Below are 15,998 nucleotides of genomic sequence, written 5' to 3'. Positions count from 1 at the left end.
TGACCCATTGTTTTTACACCGACGGGTTCTTCACCGATACGACAACGTGACAATATGATATAGTCTCACAGGTTATCTCTATATTTCGTTTTAGTTCAGCCAGAATCGTACAGTGCTTGCCTCACTTTGTAATTGCTCTTTTGTGTAGGTGATTGTTTTTTCGTCACCTCCTAGAGAAGGGCCTTTAATAAGTCTGCAAGCGGCAGTTACTGAGGCTCTGAAAATTTCTTGTTCTTATACAAATTCTTGACAATCATTTTACCTTCATTCGTAACGTTTTAAATGAAGCTCCAGATATATCAGAACTGTAATTTTGTATTGCCCTTAGTCTATCAGTTTAATTGATGAATCTGTTTGAAGGTCAGAAACAGTGGCATCTTGTTATCACCCGTATTTCCACACTTGAATGCCAAATTATATTTACCAAATAAATAAGTACAAACACATTATGAATGGCATATACCGTCGGAACGTATGAACAGGTAAGAAGTTGGTCGCTGTCAAAGGGCACCTGTCATATTGTGTACAAAAACGAGCAGCCGAAAATCAGAGGGAAGGTTAAGAAAACAATAGAATGCAGAAAAGTCAAGCCTACTAGATTACAGAGCGAAATGTATTGGTCTAGAATAATGTAATACCCAAGAAAGAATATCAGGTGCGAATGTAGCCGCTGTGATTTTAATCAATATCTCCAAGTAATGGATCTAAAGTTTTACAATATGATTGAAGTGAGAAGAACTTTTTTTAACAGTATGTCTTGAGCACCCTGTCAGAAAGACATAACTTTCTGCGTCGCGAAAATTGTAGTTAGAAGTATTCAATTCCGAATGTGCAACACTTACTCTATCGTAAGCCTTGAAAGAATTGTCACCGCACTCAAGTCCATCAGGTGCGACATTTCCATTCATTGTTGCAAGGCCCTTGCAGCAGTAAGCAAAGCATTCGTACTTCTGCGGCAGACAGAAACGAAGAGTTGGTGCATAATCAGAGCAGCGTCAAAACCTTTGTTCTTTGCGTTTAACCATGTTCTTTTTTTAAGTGTAAGTAACGATATTTGTACTGTTAATATTTAAGCAAATTTCGACCTCCCACGTTTCTGCATTTGTAGAAAAGCATATCGCGCCGCAAGGTAGAAATTTTGCAACAATTTTAATATTTGTTGAATAAACATGATCCTGAAAAAAAGTTTGCCTTATGACAATGACTAGCATTTGAAATATTATTTATGGTATTTCGACATGACCAAATGCATTTAATAGGGTTCAAGTACGTAGCTACTTGGCGAGCGTTTTTCTTACATTGTAATCTATTTTCTGAAACGCTATCACACGGTGGCGAAGTGAAGGCTTGGTCAAGTTTATTAACGTTCTTATATGAATCCGGGAAAACGGGACGGAAGAGACGAGGCGAAACACACAGGAAAACGCCTCTCCTGTGCAAATGTTGCAGTGTTTTTGATCTCATTGCTTCTTTTTCACATATAAATCAGAAACGCTACTAGATGTAAAAAAATATGTCAATAGCGAATGTTATGCTACGTTACCACACATATACGTGCTGTGTTTTTTTGATTGCTTCTAAAAATGACCAAATTATATTTCAGGCACAGACTGTAGCGAAAACACTGTTACCCCAGGCATGAAAGAGTGCCGTATGTTTACTGCGGAACGGAGGGGAACTGCTCAAACCTCGCATGCGTGCGCACCCTCCTGCACCTGCTACAACCTCAAGTGTAGCTTTCTACAGAGTTGTCGCACATGCTCTTTGGTGCTTTGTTCTGGCGATTTTTCTGCGCAGGCTTCAACTCATTTCCACAGGGCACCTTTCAAGCGCTTTCGTGAAAACGAAGTCGGGAGTTCCCTCGGTGTGAATATGAAACAACGTGGCGCAACCCGATGAACACGTAATAGCGGCATAGATATTTCTTTATTTAAAATTATTGCCACTTAGTAAGCGTATCACGATTTTGGCATCTGCTGTGTTTCAAGAATAGCGGATTAACTACAGGAATTATACAGTGAACCATGCCTGTCTTCTCGTGGATGTGCCTTTGCAGAATATGCGCCTTCGTTATAAAGACATCCCGGACGTGCCGTCGCACAGGCAAAACTTCATTGGAATAGCAATGATATGGACTCAACAGGCGGATTTTTCGCATGACCGTTGGCGTCGCCATGTTGTTCCGTATAAGGTGCCAGTGCGGTAAGATCACGGCCAGTGCTGCGCGCAGTAGGTTCGAGCGAAGGTTTCCGAAGGTGAGCCGATAAGTATAGCTGCTCGTTACAGAATTGTTCTCTCACGCTCCCAAGGGAGAGTAGGTGGGCAGAGTGCACACCGTTTCCCCACGCACGCAAAGGCAGGCTATTGGGAATTTGCTATTCTTCTATTGCTCAGCATGCTTGGCGCGTCCTGTCATGGAGGCAAGCTGCGTTGCTTACGAAGGCTAGCCGGTCTTATATAGCTGGCGGCTTCGTGTGCGTCGTACTCTCGTACGGCTCATTCGCACTGAATCGAGAGGCAGCACGTAAGGGAATTAGCTCGTCGCTGTTGCCGCTATTCGTCTCTCAAGCGTTTCAACAACTAGTGTCCGCAATGACCGAGTGAAATGTGGTTGTGTTTGCAATGCACGCATGACAAAGTGCTTGTTAATTTAGTTCGTAAGCGAATGTTCCAAGCCGTTCATGTTACTGATAAAACGACTAGCTTTACTTCGTATAGCTGCCTCAAAATTTGCTATCTTTGTACACGCTGCACCTGTCTGATTAAACTGTCACCTTTTATTCAGCTATTTCATGACGCCGCTGTTGTAAGCCGTTCTGAGCCGTCGTGCACATAAGGCGCGGTCTCGTTCACTGTAAAACTAGCGTACATATGTATATTACGGTAAACTTTCCAAGTGTGAGATCAGTACTAGAATTCTAATTGTGTCTGTCACCAACTTCAATAGTGTTTCTACCGGGCTTGCGCTATTTACCGCAGTGTATACTTACACCAAAAAGCCGCGCTAACCGCACCTATTTAGCAGTCGAGGGATGCTGCTACACTTACTATGGGTTGCTTGTGCGCGAGGCTCTCGGTTCCCGCATCCTGAAACAAAACAAAATGAGTCGTGCAATACAAACGTAGCAATAAATACAGGTGTTTGAGGTGAACGGTGATATAGACATTATGAAGGGTCGATTGTCCCAGACTCTATGTTTTCCACACCTGGCAATCTTTTTGTGCGCGTTTCTCTGTAAGTATTATATCTCTATTCCGGACGCGCCTAAACATAGACGCGTCCGGAATAGTACACACACGTAAAGCTCATTTACCTAGTTTCGCTGACAGAAACAGTTCTTTCCAATACTTTAGAGACAACTTTAATATAGGCGTAGCCTCCTATCTAAATAAATGGTGTTATCTTTAGCTGAGTGTCCTCTCATATCCGGCTTATGCCCTAGGTTGTAAAGTGATAAAGTACAAATTTGAACTGAGCTAAGAACCGACATGAGTTGCTGACCATTGTAGCTCAAATATTTCAGATTCTGCTTTCACGCACAATATCGTAGGGGAATAGTGAAGTAAGTTTATGTCTCAATTGTCCATCAGAAACAAGAGTCGTTGAATTTCTGTGTTCCAGGTTTAGCCCGACAACCTTAATAGTCAGACATAGACTATTTTGCACGGCTTCAGTAGAAGGATCTTCCCGAATACATAATCCCTCATCATGATTGAATCATAATTGCGGACAGTAGCACAGCTGAGTCATGTTTCTATATCCATGACAGTCAGTTCCATTCAATTTGTAGAGGCACGTACGACGTCTTTACAAAAATGTTATGTATCTTTTCTTGCTCATCGCAAGAGCACATCGCGGCTTTTATCATTTTTCAGCAGGTTGGTCAAGCTTTTAATTGCCACACGAACAGCTAATACAGAAATATTCAGTGTATGTGACTACTGCCCATTATGAAGCCCAAAACTCACACAAATAAGTAAACGATTCAGTGGAGAAATACTAATACGTGCACTTAGTCATACGTTTTTCGGGTAGTGCATTCCACCAGTCAAGAACTCCAATTATCGCTCAGTGCAAGACACGCCTTTATGATTTGGAACTTACTCAAATGTTATCGTTGATTCTATTTCTTCTGTGAGTTCTCACCGAATTTTTTTAGCGCAGCTCTCAGGCGCTGTTTGCTGCGTTGACTGTCGGCGTGCGTCGGCCTCGTCTTTCGGAATAAACGAGCAAACGAGCGCAGCTGATGATGAAAGAGGGAGCGCAGAGCGCAGCGGAGGATGAAATACGGTGAGTGCGAACGGAGAGTGAGGAGGAAATTGGAGGAGGAGGGTGCAGTGGTAGCATGAGAAGGAAAGCGGAGTGTGGCGACGAGCGACCACGTAGACCGTCAAAGTATCGGGCTCTCGCAGGAGAGGAAAAACCAACACTCCGTCGCTTAGCGTAGCATTCTTTTTAATGATCTTCGGAACGCTAGCCCGCGCCGGAACGCGCCAGCCGCTCGAGCCTCGTGTAGACGCTAGCGTCCGCGTAACTCTCGTGCGACGCCGATGCTGCTGCCGCTACAGAGGGCTCCCCCCCTAGAGAGGAGGAAAGTTCGACGAACGATGGAAAGTCCACGTGACGCGGCGTGTCTTCGCGTTGGTCTTGGGTGTCACGTGCGCAGGCGGCGACGAAGGATGCAGCAGGGTCGCGTCGCATACAGGTGGAGCTGATGGCGCGGGTGCTTCGATGTAGGCGGGTTTGAGACGTTCCAGGGCAATTGTGTCTGATCGGCCGTTGACATTCACAACAAACTTCGTCGGACGACGCTCTAGAACACAATATGGCCCGGAGTAGTGTGGTTGCAAAGGCTTCCGTACGGCACAGTTACGCACGAAAACGTGGGTAGCAGAGCTGAGTGCGGGAGAAACGTACGGGGACCTTGCCTCTTGTGAACGTGTAGGCACGGGGCGCATCTGGCTGAAGAAAGCTTGCAGTTCGGCTACGTAGTCGGCAGGTGATGGCATAGGCGTTTGGGGGTAGGCGACAAAGAAATCGCACGGAAGGCGTAGGTGGGTGCCGTAGACTAGCTCGGCACAGGAGCAACCTAGGTCGCTCTTGAGTGCGGCTCTGATGCCAAGTAAGACGAGAGGCAAATGCAGGACCCACTTCTCCGGCGATTCATGTGCCATAAGGGAGGCCTTGAGATGCCGGTGAAAACGTTCAACTAGTCCGTTGGACTGCGGGTGGTAAGCAGTTGTGCGAAAACCTGTCGTTCCGAGTAGTTTGAGTAGCTCGTTGAAGAGCGCTGAGTCAAACTGTCGACCGCGATCTGTGATTATTTTGGATGGGCAGCCGAACCTTGCTATCCACGTAGACACGAACGCTGCTGCAACAGTGGGCGCTGAGATATCAGATATAGGTGTAGCTTCTGGCCACCGTGCGTAACGGTCGATGCATGTCAGTATGTAGCAGTATCCTTTCGAAGGTGGAAGGGGGCCGACGAGGTCCAGGTGTACGGTGTCGAAACGAGCATCCGGTGGAAGAAAAGACTTGGCAGGCGGAATGGGGTGACGCTGGATTTTCGAACGTTGACACGACAGTCGCTGGTATCCGCTCTCAAGCCTCGAAGTTCCATTACGCCGTCGCAGCACTCTCGCCCGCCGCCATTGACGAGGTAGCAGATTTGTTGAACTCCCCATTGTCTGCCGCCGCCTATGACGATCTCAAGGCAGCACTGCTACAGCGCACAGCAGCTTCACAGCGTTCTCGCATCCAGCAGCTTCTGTCCGCTGAAGAACTCGGCGACCGACGCCCTGAAACAGGCCGGCCGACCTCTAACGGCGACGAGTGGTCCGGCCCAGCACACAAGTCGCCTTTTCTACGTGACGGACAGAGTTACGGGACAACGATTCTTGGTCGACACAGGTGCTGACGTCAGCATTCTACCCGCCCAGCGCTCCGACCGAAAAGCGACTCCTGTGTCGTTTTTGCAAGCCGTCAACGGCACCAGGATTCCAGTTTTCTCGTCACGCTCCGTCATGCTAAACCTTGGCCTTCGACGAGCGTTCCGCTGGATTTTCCTTGTTGCTGACGTCCGTCATGCAGTCATTGGAGCAGACTTCTTGCATAACTACGGACTCCTTGTCGACATCCAACGACGCCGTCTCATCGACTCCGTGACCCAGCTATCCGTTCCCGGCGTCCCATCATCAGGCACATCGCCCATAGCGCCTATTTCTGCCATGTTGGACGAACCTTTCGCCGCACTCCTACTCGAGTTTCCCACTTTGACGCGCCTACCGGACTGGACGCAACCGGTGCAACATGACGTGTGCCATCACATCGTCACCTCCGGCCCACCGGTCTACTTCGGACCCCGGCGTTTGTCCCCGGAGAAACTCAAGATCGCTCGCGCGGAGTTCGAACACATGCTGCAACTTGGCATCATCCGCCCTTCTTCCAGTAACTGGGCATCACCACTTCACATGGTGCCTAAGAAGACGGGCGACTGGCGCCCCTGCGGCGATTACCGGGCACTAAACAACGTCACACTTCCTGATCGCTACCCTCTACCCAACATTCAGGACTTCACGGTAGCGTTGCACGGTGCGACGATCTTTTCTAAGATCGATCTCGTTCGCGCCTACCATCAACTACCGGTCGCTGAAGAAGACATTCCCAAGACCGCCATCACCACTCCCTTCGGTCTTTTCGAATTTCTCCGCATGCCTTTCGGTTTACGGAACGCGGGCCAATCCTTTCAGCGTTTCATCGATTCCGTCACCCGAGGTCTGCCTTTCGTTTTTGCATACATTGACGACCTCCTCGTGGCAAGCTCTTCGGCCGAAGAACATCTTCACCACTTGCGGTTGTTGTTTTCACGCCTTGCCAGTAAAGGAATTGTCATCAACGCCGCCAAGAGTGAATTCGGTCAAACCGAACTCGAGTTCCTCGGTCATATCGTCGACGCTAACGGCATTCGACCTCTGCCGTCCAAGATTCGCGTCATCGAAAACTTTCCCCGACCGACCACACTCACCAAGCTTCGCCAATTTCTCGGATTCGTCAATTTCTACCGCCGATTCATTCCCGAGTGCGCACGACTTATGGCTCCGCTAGACGCTCTCCTGGTAAACAAGCGCAAACAAGTGTTTCAGTGGACTGAAGAGGCCGCAGACGCTTTCGCAAAAGTCAAGTCTGCCCTCGCCGACGCCACGCTGCTTAGACACCCAAACGCCTATGCCATCACCTGCCGACTACGTAGCCGAACTGCAAGCTTTCTTCAGCCAGATGCGCCCCGTGCCTACACGTTCACAAGAGGCAAGGTCCCCGTACGTTTCTCCCGTACTCAGCTCTGCTACCCACGTTTTCGTGCGTAACTGTGCCGTACGGAAGCCTTTGCAACCACACTACTCCGGGCCATATTGTGTTCTAGAGCGTCGTCCGACGACGTTTGTTGTGAATGTCAACGGCCGATCAGACACAATTGCCCTGGAACGTCTCAAACCCGCCTACATCGAAGCACCCGCGCCATCAGCTCCACCTGTATGCGACGCGACCCTGCTGCATCCTTCGTCGCCGCCTGCGCACGTGACACCCAAGACCAACGCGAAGACACGCCGCGTCACGTGGACTTTCCATCGTTCGTCGAACTTTCCTCCTCTCTAGGGGGGGAGCCCTCTGTAGCGGCAGCAGCATCGGCGTCGCACGAGAGTTACGCGGACGCTAGCGTCTACACGAGGCTCGAGCGGCTGGCGCGTTCCGGCGCGGGCTAGCGTTCCGAAGATCATTAAAAAGAATGCTACGCTAAGCGACGGAGTGTTGGTTTTTCCTCTCCTGCGAGAGCCCGATACTTTGACGGTCTACGTGGTCGCTCGTCGCCACAGTTTGGTGAACCCGGACGTGATATTGCCATACGCTCCTGTGGTAGAGACGACCATGGACCAGACCGACGCTACGAGAGCTCAAGGCCAGAACCATTCCGAGGAACGCGGTGAGCCCTCCTGTTCCGCCATCGCTGTCCGCCTCCCACAGTACTGGGACCAGGATCCTTCGGCGTGGTTTCTTCAGGCCGAAGCGCAATTTCAAGTCGCTGGTATCCGCTCTCAAGCCTCGAAGTTCCATTACGCCGTCGCAGCACTCTCGCCCGCTGCCATTGACGAGGTAGCAGATTTGTTGAACTCCCCATTGTCTGCCGCCGCCTATGACGATCTCAAGGCAGCACTGCTACAGCGCACAGCAGCTTCACAGCGTTCTCGCATCCAGCAGCTTCTGTCCGCTGAAGAACTCGGCGACCGACGCCCTAGTCAACTTCTTCGCCGAATGAGCCAGCTGCTCGGAAACAACGCGAGATCCATCGACGACACGCTGTTGCGCGAACTGTTTTTGCAACGACTCCCGGCTAACGTGCAGATGGTCCTGGCGACAGCCTCTACCATGGACCTTACCGGACTTGCCGCTTTGGCCGACAAAGTCATGGAAGTAGCCACCCCAACCATCGCAGCCACGTCACCATCTCCGGGTGACAATACAACCGCTCTGCAAACTCTTCCCTGCTCTTCCGCAGTGCACTCTCCGCTCGACTCCTTGTGTGAGCGCCTGGAACGCATCATCAGTGGAGCGGAGCATCGCCGCACGTCTCGTCGCCCACGCAGCCGTAGATCCAGCAGATCAAGACGCACGGGCACTCGCAATGAAGCCTCAACTACAACGCCTGGCGTTTGCTACTACCACCGCCGTTTTGGAAACGACGCTCGTCACTGTCGGCGTCCCTGCGCTTGGCAGGGAAACAGGCCGGCCGACCTCTAACGGCGACGAGTGGTCCGGCCCAGCACACGTGGTCGCTCGTCGCCACAGGAGGAAGCCACCTTGAAGAAGAACCATATTGCGCTCACGTCCGCGCAGCCGCGGCAGCGGCAACAATGGCCGTGCGGGGGAAGGAAAAAAAGAACCACAGCGCTCGCCTTCACGCATAGTGCTCGCCGCACGCGGTTTCCGTTGAAGTATATTGTTGCACCAGCTGCAGTTGCGGGGAAAGCGGCAACTGTGTGGCGAGTCTACGTGTGCCGCCGCGTGTCGCTTCAGTGCCAGTCGGCGAGGGGATCGGTGCGGGTTCTTCAATATATCACGAAATGAAAACACGTATAGAGCTGGGCTCAAATTTCTCGTTGGAGAGTACCGTAATCGTCGGTGATTTTCGTAATCACACTGTAAGCACGACACATGTTGCATAGTACTTTCTGGAAGGCACTTCTGGGAGCTCGTTTTAGCGTAGGCAAGCAATACGCGTTTTGAGGTCGGGAAAGCAGATAATGCTGGTTCTATTTAAAATTAAGCGCAGCTTTGCCGAGTGCCGCGGTGGCGCCCCAGTGAGACAGCCGCTTCAGTTCCAGCTTCGGCCAATGAAAGCACGCCGAGACTCCGGATCTCCGGAGCAAGGGGCAATGACCCCCACGGCGGGGATAACGAAGGAACTTCTAGAAGGTCGCTACAAGGGCTTGCGTCCTAGGATGTCGGAGGCTTACGTGTGAATGGCGTAGGAATGAACAGGTAATTTTCAGGATAGGATGGTTTCAAGCGTTCACACGACACTGTCACTTTGCCGCAAACGTGAATCTTCAAGGTTTTCTCTGAAGGCAAAACAACACGAAAGATCCTGCTGTGAAGATGCTGCTATGAAGATGACTTCATAGGAAGGTGTCAATGGTGGCATGATAGGGTCGCACCGCAGAAAGACGTGCATGGTTGTGTCCATTGCCGGGAAACTAAACACAGGCTGCCCGCGGGCAATACGTGGGGGTGCATGTGGAAACTCGTCGAGCCAGGAATGTAGCCGCTGTAAGTGGTGCGCGGCCGCAAGTGGAGGGCCTTGCTGCTTGCCGAAAAACGGGCTTGCAACGCGAATTGCTGACCCATAAAGCATCTTGATTGCACTGACTCCAAAGTCAACCTTGATTGTTGTTCGTATCTCCAGTGGAAGTAGGCCTAGCCTTTACAGCCAGTGCTATCTGCAGAGCATGGCTATAAATGATGCCTTCAGTTGTCGGTGGGCACGCTAGACCATGCCGTTGCTCTGTGGGTGGTAAGCCATGGTGTTATGAAGGCAAGCGCCGAGCAGACTCGCCAGGGCAGAAAAAGCGAGCTCTGCAATCATCGGTCTCGGTCAGTAGTTATGCGCAAAGAGCAACAGTGCAGCTACGCCCACATAGTGAGAAATGCTTCCACCACTGTTTAGGCCGTAATGCCTTGTAGAGGCGTCGCCGCAGGCCACCTTGAGTACCAGTCAACACACGTTATGAGCCACATGAAATTTTGTCTGGGCGGAAGAGGCCCCACCAAGACTAAATGCACGTCATCGAAACGGCTCTGTGGTGTTCGAAACGGCTGCACCGCTAAACGGGTGTGCCGGGTCACTTACACGGCCTGGCAGGCTTGGCAGCTTCTTGCCCAGCTTCGAACATTTTTGTTGATATCTGGGCAGACGAAGCGTTCTGTCATAATCCTCTGTGTCACTCTGATGCCGCGATGCGAACCGAATATTGGCCGCCGAAACTCAAGGCCAAGAGCAAGCGAGGAGCTGCCTGCGATATGTCGCATTTGACCAATGTTGTTCTGTAGTGAAGCCGCACCTTAGGATGCTAGAGCAAGGAGCCTTCTACCGCAATTAGGGGAAATCGGAGTGGTATTGTTTGGTAGAAGCTAGGGGTTGGAAATCCACAGGGCCAACACAGGCACAGCGCCGATCGGCGACAGTGCGTCAGCAGACGGATTTCGGCGCCAGAGAATTGGCGGGTGTCAGTAGAAAATTCCGAGATGAAGAATAGTTGCTGAAGCTCACGTTTTGAGTAAAAGGAACTGTTGTCCTTGAAAACCAAGGTTAACGGCTTGTGGTCAGTCAGAATGTGAAAGCTACAGCCTTCAAGAAAAAAAACGGAAATGCGTGACAGCGCAACGGATGGCCCACATCTCCCTACCGAAGGCGCTGTAGCAAGCTTCTGCAGGTTTGAGGGTCTTTGAGAAAAAGCCGAGTGCCCTCCAGCCTGTGCCATCATTTTACTGCAGTACTGCATCCACTGAAATGGTCCACACGTCTACCATAAGTTGGCGAGTCGTGCAAAAGATGAACCAGCAACACTGCAGTCGACAAGCGCGTTTGGGCTTCCTTGAAGCTGCATTCGTGCTCCGAGAACCAGTGGACAGTAAGCGTTTTAACGCGATAGCGTTAAGGAGCTCGTGTCGCAGAAAAGCCGGTGTCGTCGGCGTTGGCCGTGAGCGATAAATCCCAGCAGGCACTTCATGAATAAAAAACAACTTGCAAGATGGGCTGGGTGGGAATCGAACCAAGGTCTCCGGAGTTTGAGACGTAGACGCTACCACTGAGCCACGAGTTTTTTTTTTCTTTATTGCCGGAAGTTTCACCAAGCTAACACAAAGGGCATCATTTCTTGAAATAAGGTAAGCGATACATAAATATACACTAACACATATTCAACTTTGTGCGCATGCATATTGTACGGTCAGTCACATTGTGGCTGGCCATGTCAAGTTTAAAATTCCTTTATAGTGGCGAGGGGCTAAATCGTCGCCAGCCAATCCGGAGGACATTCTTGTTCTTTAATTACATCAATAAACTTGGAAATAGCTTCCCGGAAGAGCAGCCGCGCAGGCCGGCTGTATGGCTCACAAAAGAAACCGGCCATTCGAGCCCTCCATAAACAGTGGAGGCCCATTAGCATAATTAAGTCCAATGGCATGCCGTCCTCATTTTCTACCGTCAAAAATCTAATACCTAATGGGCTTAAAGGCAATTCTTTCTGTAGTCTTCTTTGAAGAACGTCCCAAAAGAAAACCCCTGCCCAACAATGCAAAAAAACATGGTTGATGCTTCAAAGCGGTACAAAAGCGCCTCTAGAGAATGCGGTGTTGCATTAGAAGCGAGCTGTTTCTGAGGCTCGGGCATGCGTCGCTTTCTCAGGCGCACATTTCGTTGCCGCGCCGAACGCTGCGTTGCTCGACGCTCACCGCGTCCGATGCGGGGCGCGTAGTCGCTGCGCCGTAGCCCATTGTCTTACACCCCTTGGCGGGTCGACGGGAACGCTGTCGCGTTCCACTCTTGAAGGCGAAGCTTAAGGGTCCTCCATTTTTTTTAAGTCGCGGACACCACAAGTATGTAAACGGGTAAAGAACTTGCGCACAGGTAGTATGAAGTGCTTGATAATGTTTATTAGCCCCACAAACTGGCGCTATGTTTGGAAAGAGGTTGGGGTGGGGAAGTCCTCGGTTGCCCACCCTCGTGATTACAGTGGCTTGCTGCCTTGGGCAAAATGCGATGGCTGAGAAAATCCAGGGCTTTAAATCCAGAAATAGAATTTCAGAGTATACAGGACCAGGAACCTTTCATCCAAAAGCTCAAATGGAAGGCAAAGGTGCTTTTTGTGTTCTTCATGTGTGCGACTTGCAACGCGAATGTCATCAAGGAAGAAGAAAACGTACGGAAGTCCACGTGTGACCTCCTTCACGAACCTTTGAAAATTTTGCGCCCCATCATGAAAACCCTAAAGAATACGGCCAAACTCAAATATGCAAATGGAGTAGTGATTGCTGTTTTCGAAATTACGCTGGGCTGGAATGGCATTTGGTGGTACGCGCTTATAAAATCTATCTTGCTATATATTTTGGTACCTGTGAGACGGGCACGAGGTCTTGTATGTTGGGAAGGATATATTGATCGGGAGTACTGAGGCATTCAAAGCACCGTTGTCACCACAACGCCGGCATTCGCACACTGTCCCCTTTTTTAACCAGATGACTGTGTGACGATCAATTGCTGGAGGAAGAATGAATAACGTCAAGCTGAAGGATGTCTTCAAACCTATGGCTGGTTAATTCCAACCTCAGTCCAGCGAGCTTCTGTGGCTGAGAGGCGATAGGTGGGCCGGTGGTGGTGATATGATGCGCCACCTGTGTTTCACGGCCAGCGCATCGTTTCGGAGCTTCGTGAGTTGCAGGTATTCAGCAGGTATCGTGTCGTACGATGAGTCCTGGCGAAAAGTATGGATGCCAGATGAGGGGAGGGGGGGGGGCTGGACTGTAGGCCAAGTGCATTGAGGTATGTGACGTTATTCGTTAGGCGTCGATAGCGAACACTAATATCTAGATTGAAATGGCTGAGGAAGTCCGCTCCCAGCGTGTCAAACCTGACGTTGGCGATCACCAGCACCCATCTGTGCAAGCTCCTGCATCACATGTCTAGCCTCATTGAATGGAGCTCATCAGATGCGATTGCAGTGTTGTTCACTGCGTTGAGCGTGGGTGTGGACTTGCGGCGTTCGTCTGTGGCCGTGGCGGGAACGATAGACGGCTTGGCTCCGGTGTCGACGAAAAGACGGGTGCTGGCGGTGCGGTCGAGTACGAAAAATAGGTTCCTTGCGCGAGGGCCGAGGACGCATGCCGCCGCTAGCGACTGCCCTCTGCGTTTCCCGTCCACGAACAGGGCTAGGTGCAGCCACTTGACTGTTCGCGAAAGCGACGGTGGTAGCACTATAACTGCCGCGGCGAGACTCTAGGTGCGTTGCGAGATTGTGAAGGCTTGTGGATGCGCCGTAGTTGGTCGCCAGTGCTGCCACCCGTCGTCAAGTTCTCCAGTGCACTGGCAAGGCGGTCGATTGTTTCCTTCAGCTGCGAGAGTCGGTCTCCTGGAGCGCTACAACGTGAAACTATTCCAAACTTTCCTATCCCAATTCTGCATTCAGCCCCACGCGTTTGTTGAAAAACTTTTTCTGGACCATCCCCACTTCACCTGCCTGTCACGCGACGTTACGAAAACAGCGGTAGCTCAATATCTGATATGACGTGTATACACTGATTATGCGTAATTTTACCGAACAAAGCGAAAATAGCCATTCCTGATTCGAGGCCTTTTCATCATTAGCCCTCGGCTATTGCTCAAACGTTTTGGGGCTGCACCCACTTCGCCTGCCTCTCACACGACGTCACAAAGCCGCAAAAAGTTACTCCGTCAAAGTAACATTTACGCGGTAAATATTCATTAATATGCCGAACAAAAGTGAATTTTCTTCTGAATAGCCGCAGGCTGCCCCCTTCTGAAAGGAATAAAATATAGCTGTCGCCGATCGCTCCGCCACTGGCTACTGACCCCGGCTGGAGAGCATGAGCTCATTGGCGTGTAATAAAACCTTTTTCTTGGCCGTGTAAGGTTTTCGAGAACTTTCGGCACGTTTACGACCTTGTTTTGCCAACCCTTCTTTGCTGAGAATCCGTTTTAGCGCCATTGTTGAGTTTCCGTTGCATGCCACCACGATTGCCGACAAGCGACCGCAAGCTAAGTAAGAGAAAGCGGACAAATCGCACACGCAGCACCACCCTCTTCCTCGGGTTATCGATATTCACTGCAGTGGCTTGGCCCCATGGAATCCTTCTCCACTTGAGCATGCCCCTCGCATCTTGTGAGCCAATTTGATAAGACAGGCAGCTCAGTGCAGGTAATGTTATTCGCTTTTCAAGCAAATAAAAGTGACCTCCTATGAACGAGGGGACCATTTGACCGGACAATTCAGACAACCCTGCGGGTCACCGCCCGATGCTTGCGTCAGTGGATACGCACATTCGACGTCAGGACATTGGAATAAAACGTATTGGAATAGTTTTACGTTATACGGCCCTTGGTTCTGAGAGTCTCACAGCAGTGATAGGTAGCCGCAGATGAGCAATCGCATATGCGGTCAGCGAGTGCAGCTAGCCGATCGAGACACGGCTCGCTGGAACCCGCCAGCACCATGCCTGCGGACTTTGGGACGCGCCCTAAGAACAACCCACACAAAATGGGAAATTGGCTCTGTTTTTGGAAAGTGTTTAGCGGAGTCAAGAATTACATGTTTTGGCAGGTAGAGAATGGAGAGTCGACTGGCTTTATTCAAAAGCAAAAGCAGGTTTACCGAGTGGCAGTGGTGGTGCGGGAGTAGGACTGCAGCTTCGGTACAAGTAGGGGGCAATGTCCGTCACGGCGGGGAGAACGAAGTGACTGACGATCACTAAAGACCGTGGGTACCAGAGATTACGCTTTAACGCCCGGGCAGTCATTCATAAAAACGGACCAGATCGAACCGCGGATTAGAATTCGAGCATGGCCCACTGTGGTCGCCACTATCGTAGTACTTCGAGTGCCACCACTTTCTGTGCGCGCAGTTTCGCCTCATAAAGCATAGTTTCGTGATTCACAGTTTTTCTGCCATGTCCTTTAACATCACTGCAACATAACCATATCAAATTTGGTGAGAATAAAGCATAGACCTATGCTACGCATAATGATTGCATGAAATCACACGTTGTACATGATTTGATAAATGAACCTGTGTTCTCGTACATTGTTCTCTGCCGTTTAATAAACAGCTCCCCTAGCTTCCCTTAGCACTGTGCCCACGATGCGCGTTGCGCGTGTAATGTATCTATATATGTATGCATGGTCCTGTTCACGAATAGTGATAGTGAATACTGCAAAACTTATTTTTGAAAAATTTTCAAGTCTCTTTATGAAGAATGCAAAATGTTGTACCGAGAGTATGATATTGTGATTCCTGGAAATTAATTATCCTTAGCGTAGTCGCTAGAGTGCACTCATTATTTCACGTGCCGACTTCCACCAAATTACATACAGCAGCGATACTGCATGTTTCTGTAATAGGGAATTCCGCCACGCATGCGATATTTGGTTGTTTTTATTGCGATAGAAACTACACGGAAAATCTAGGTGTCGCCGGGATGTTACGTATAAAGTCCAAAGGCGACAACGCCGTCGGTGTGCACCATACGGTGTAAGTGAGAGTGAAATTGTGCTAGGTTAGCCGGCGATCACGGCTTAATCTCGTCCACATGAAATGCAGGAGAGAGTAGAAAAAGCGCTCTGCCTTTCATAGAGCGCAATGCACCCAACGTTGGGAGGCCCCGCGGAAAGTGGAGGGAGGGGAGCCACGGTCTACTACGGTTGCAACTGCGT

General features: G+C 50.3%; 1 protein-coding gene across 2 annotated transcripts in view; it reads right to left on the bottom strand.

Annotated features, from left to right (window-relative positions):
* LOC135897007 (uncharacterized) overlaps nucleotides 1-15,998 on the bottom strand; it is a 109,385-nt gene that overhangs the window by 11,775 nt on the left and 81,612 nt on the right. For both annotated transcript variants that reach the window (XM_065425567.1, XM_065425568.1), the window contains 2 exons: nucleotides 3,049-3,087; nucleotides 843-950 (listed from right to left, as the gene is read on the bottom strand). In XM_065425567.1, the coding sequence (XP_065281639.1) occupies nucleotides 843-950; nucleotides 3,049-3,087 (147 nt within the window). The remainder of the gene's footprint in view (nucleotides 1-842; nucleotides 951-3,048; nucleotides 3,088-15,998) is intronic.

The sequence above is a fragment of the Dermacentor albipictus genome, chromosome 7 (genome assembly GCF_038994185.2).
Source record: "Dermacentor albipictus isolate Rhodes 1998 colony chromosome 7, USDA_Dalb.pri_finalv2, whole genome shotgun sequence".
Taxonomy (NCBI): domain Eukaryota; kingdom Metazoa; phylum Arthropoda; class Arachnida; order Ixodida; family Ixodidae; genus Dermacentor; species Dermacentor albipictus.
This window is presented reverse-complemented; position numbering and strand designations above follow the sequence as displayed.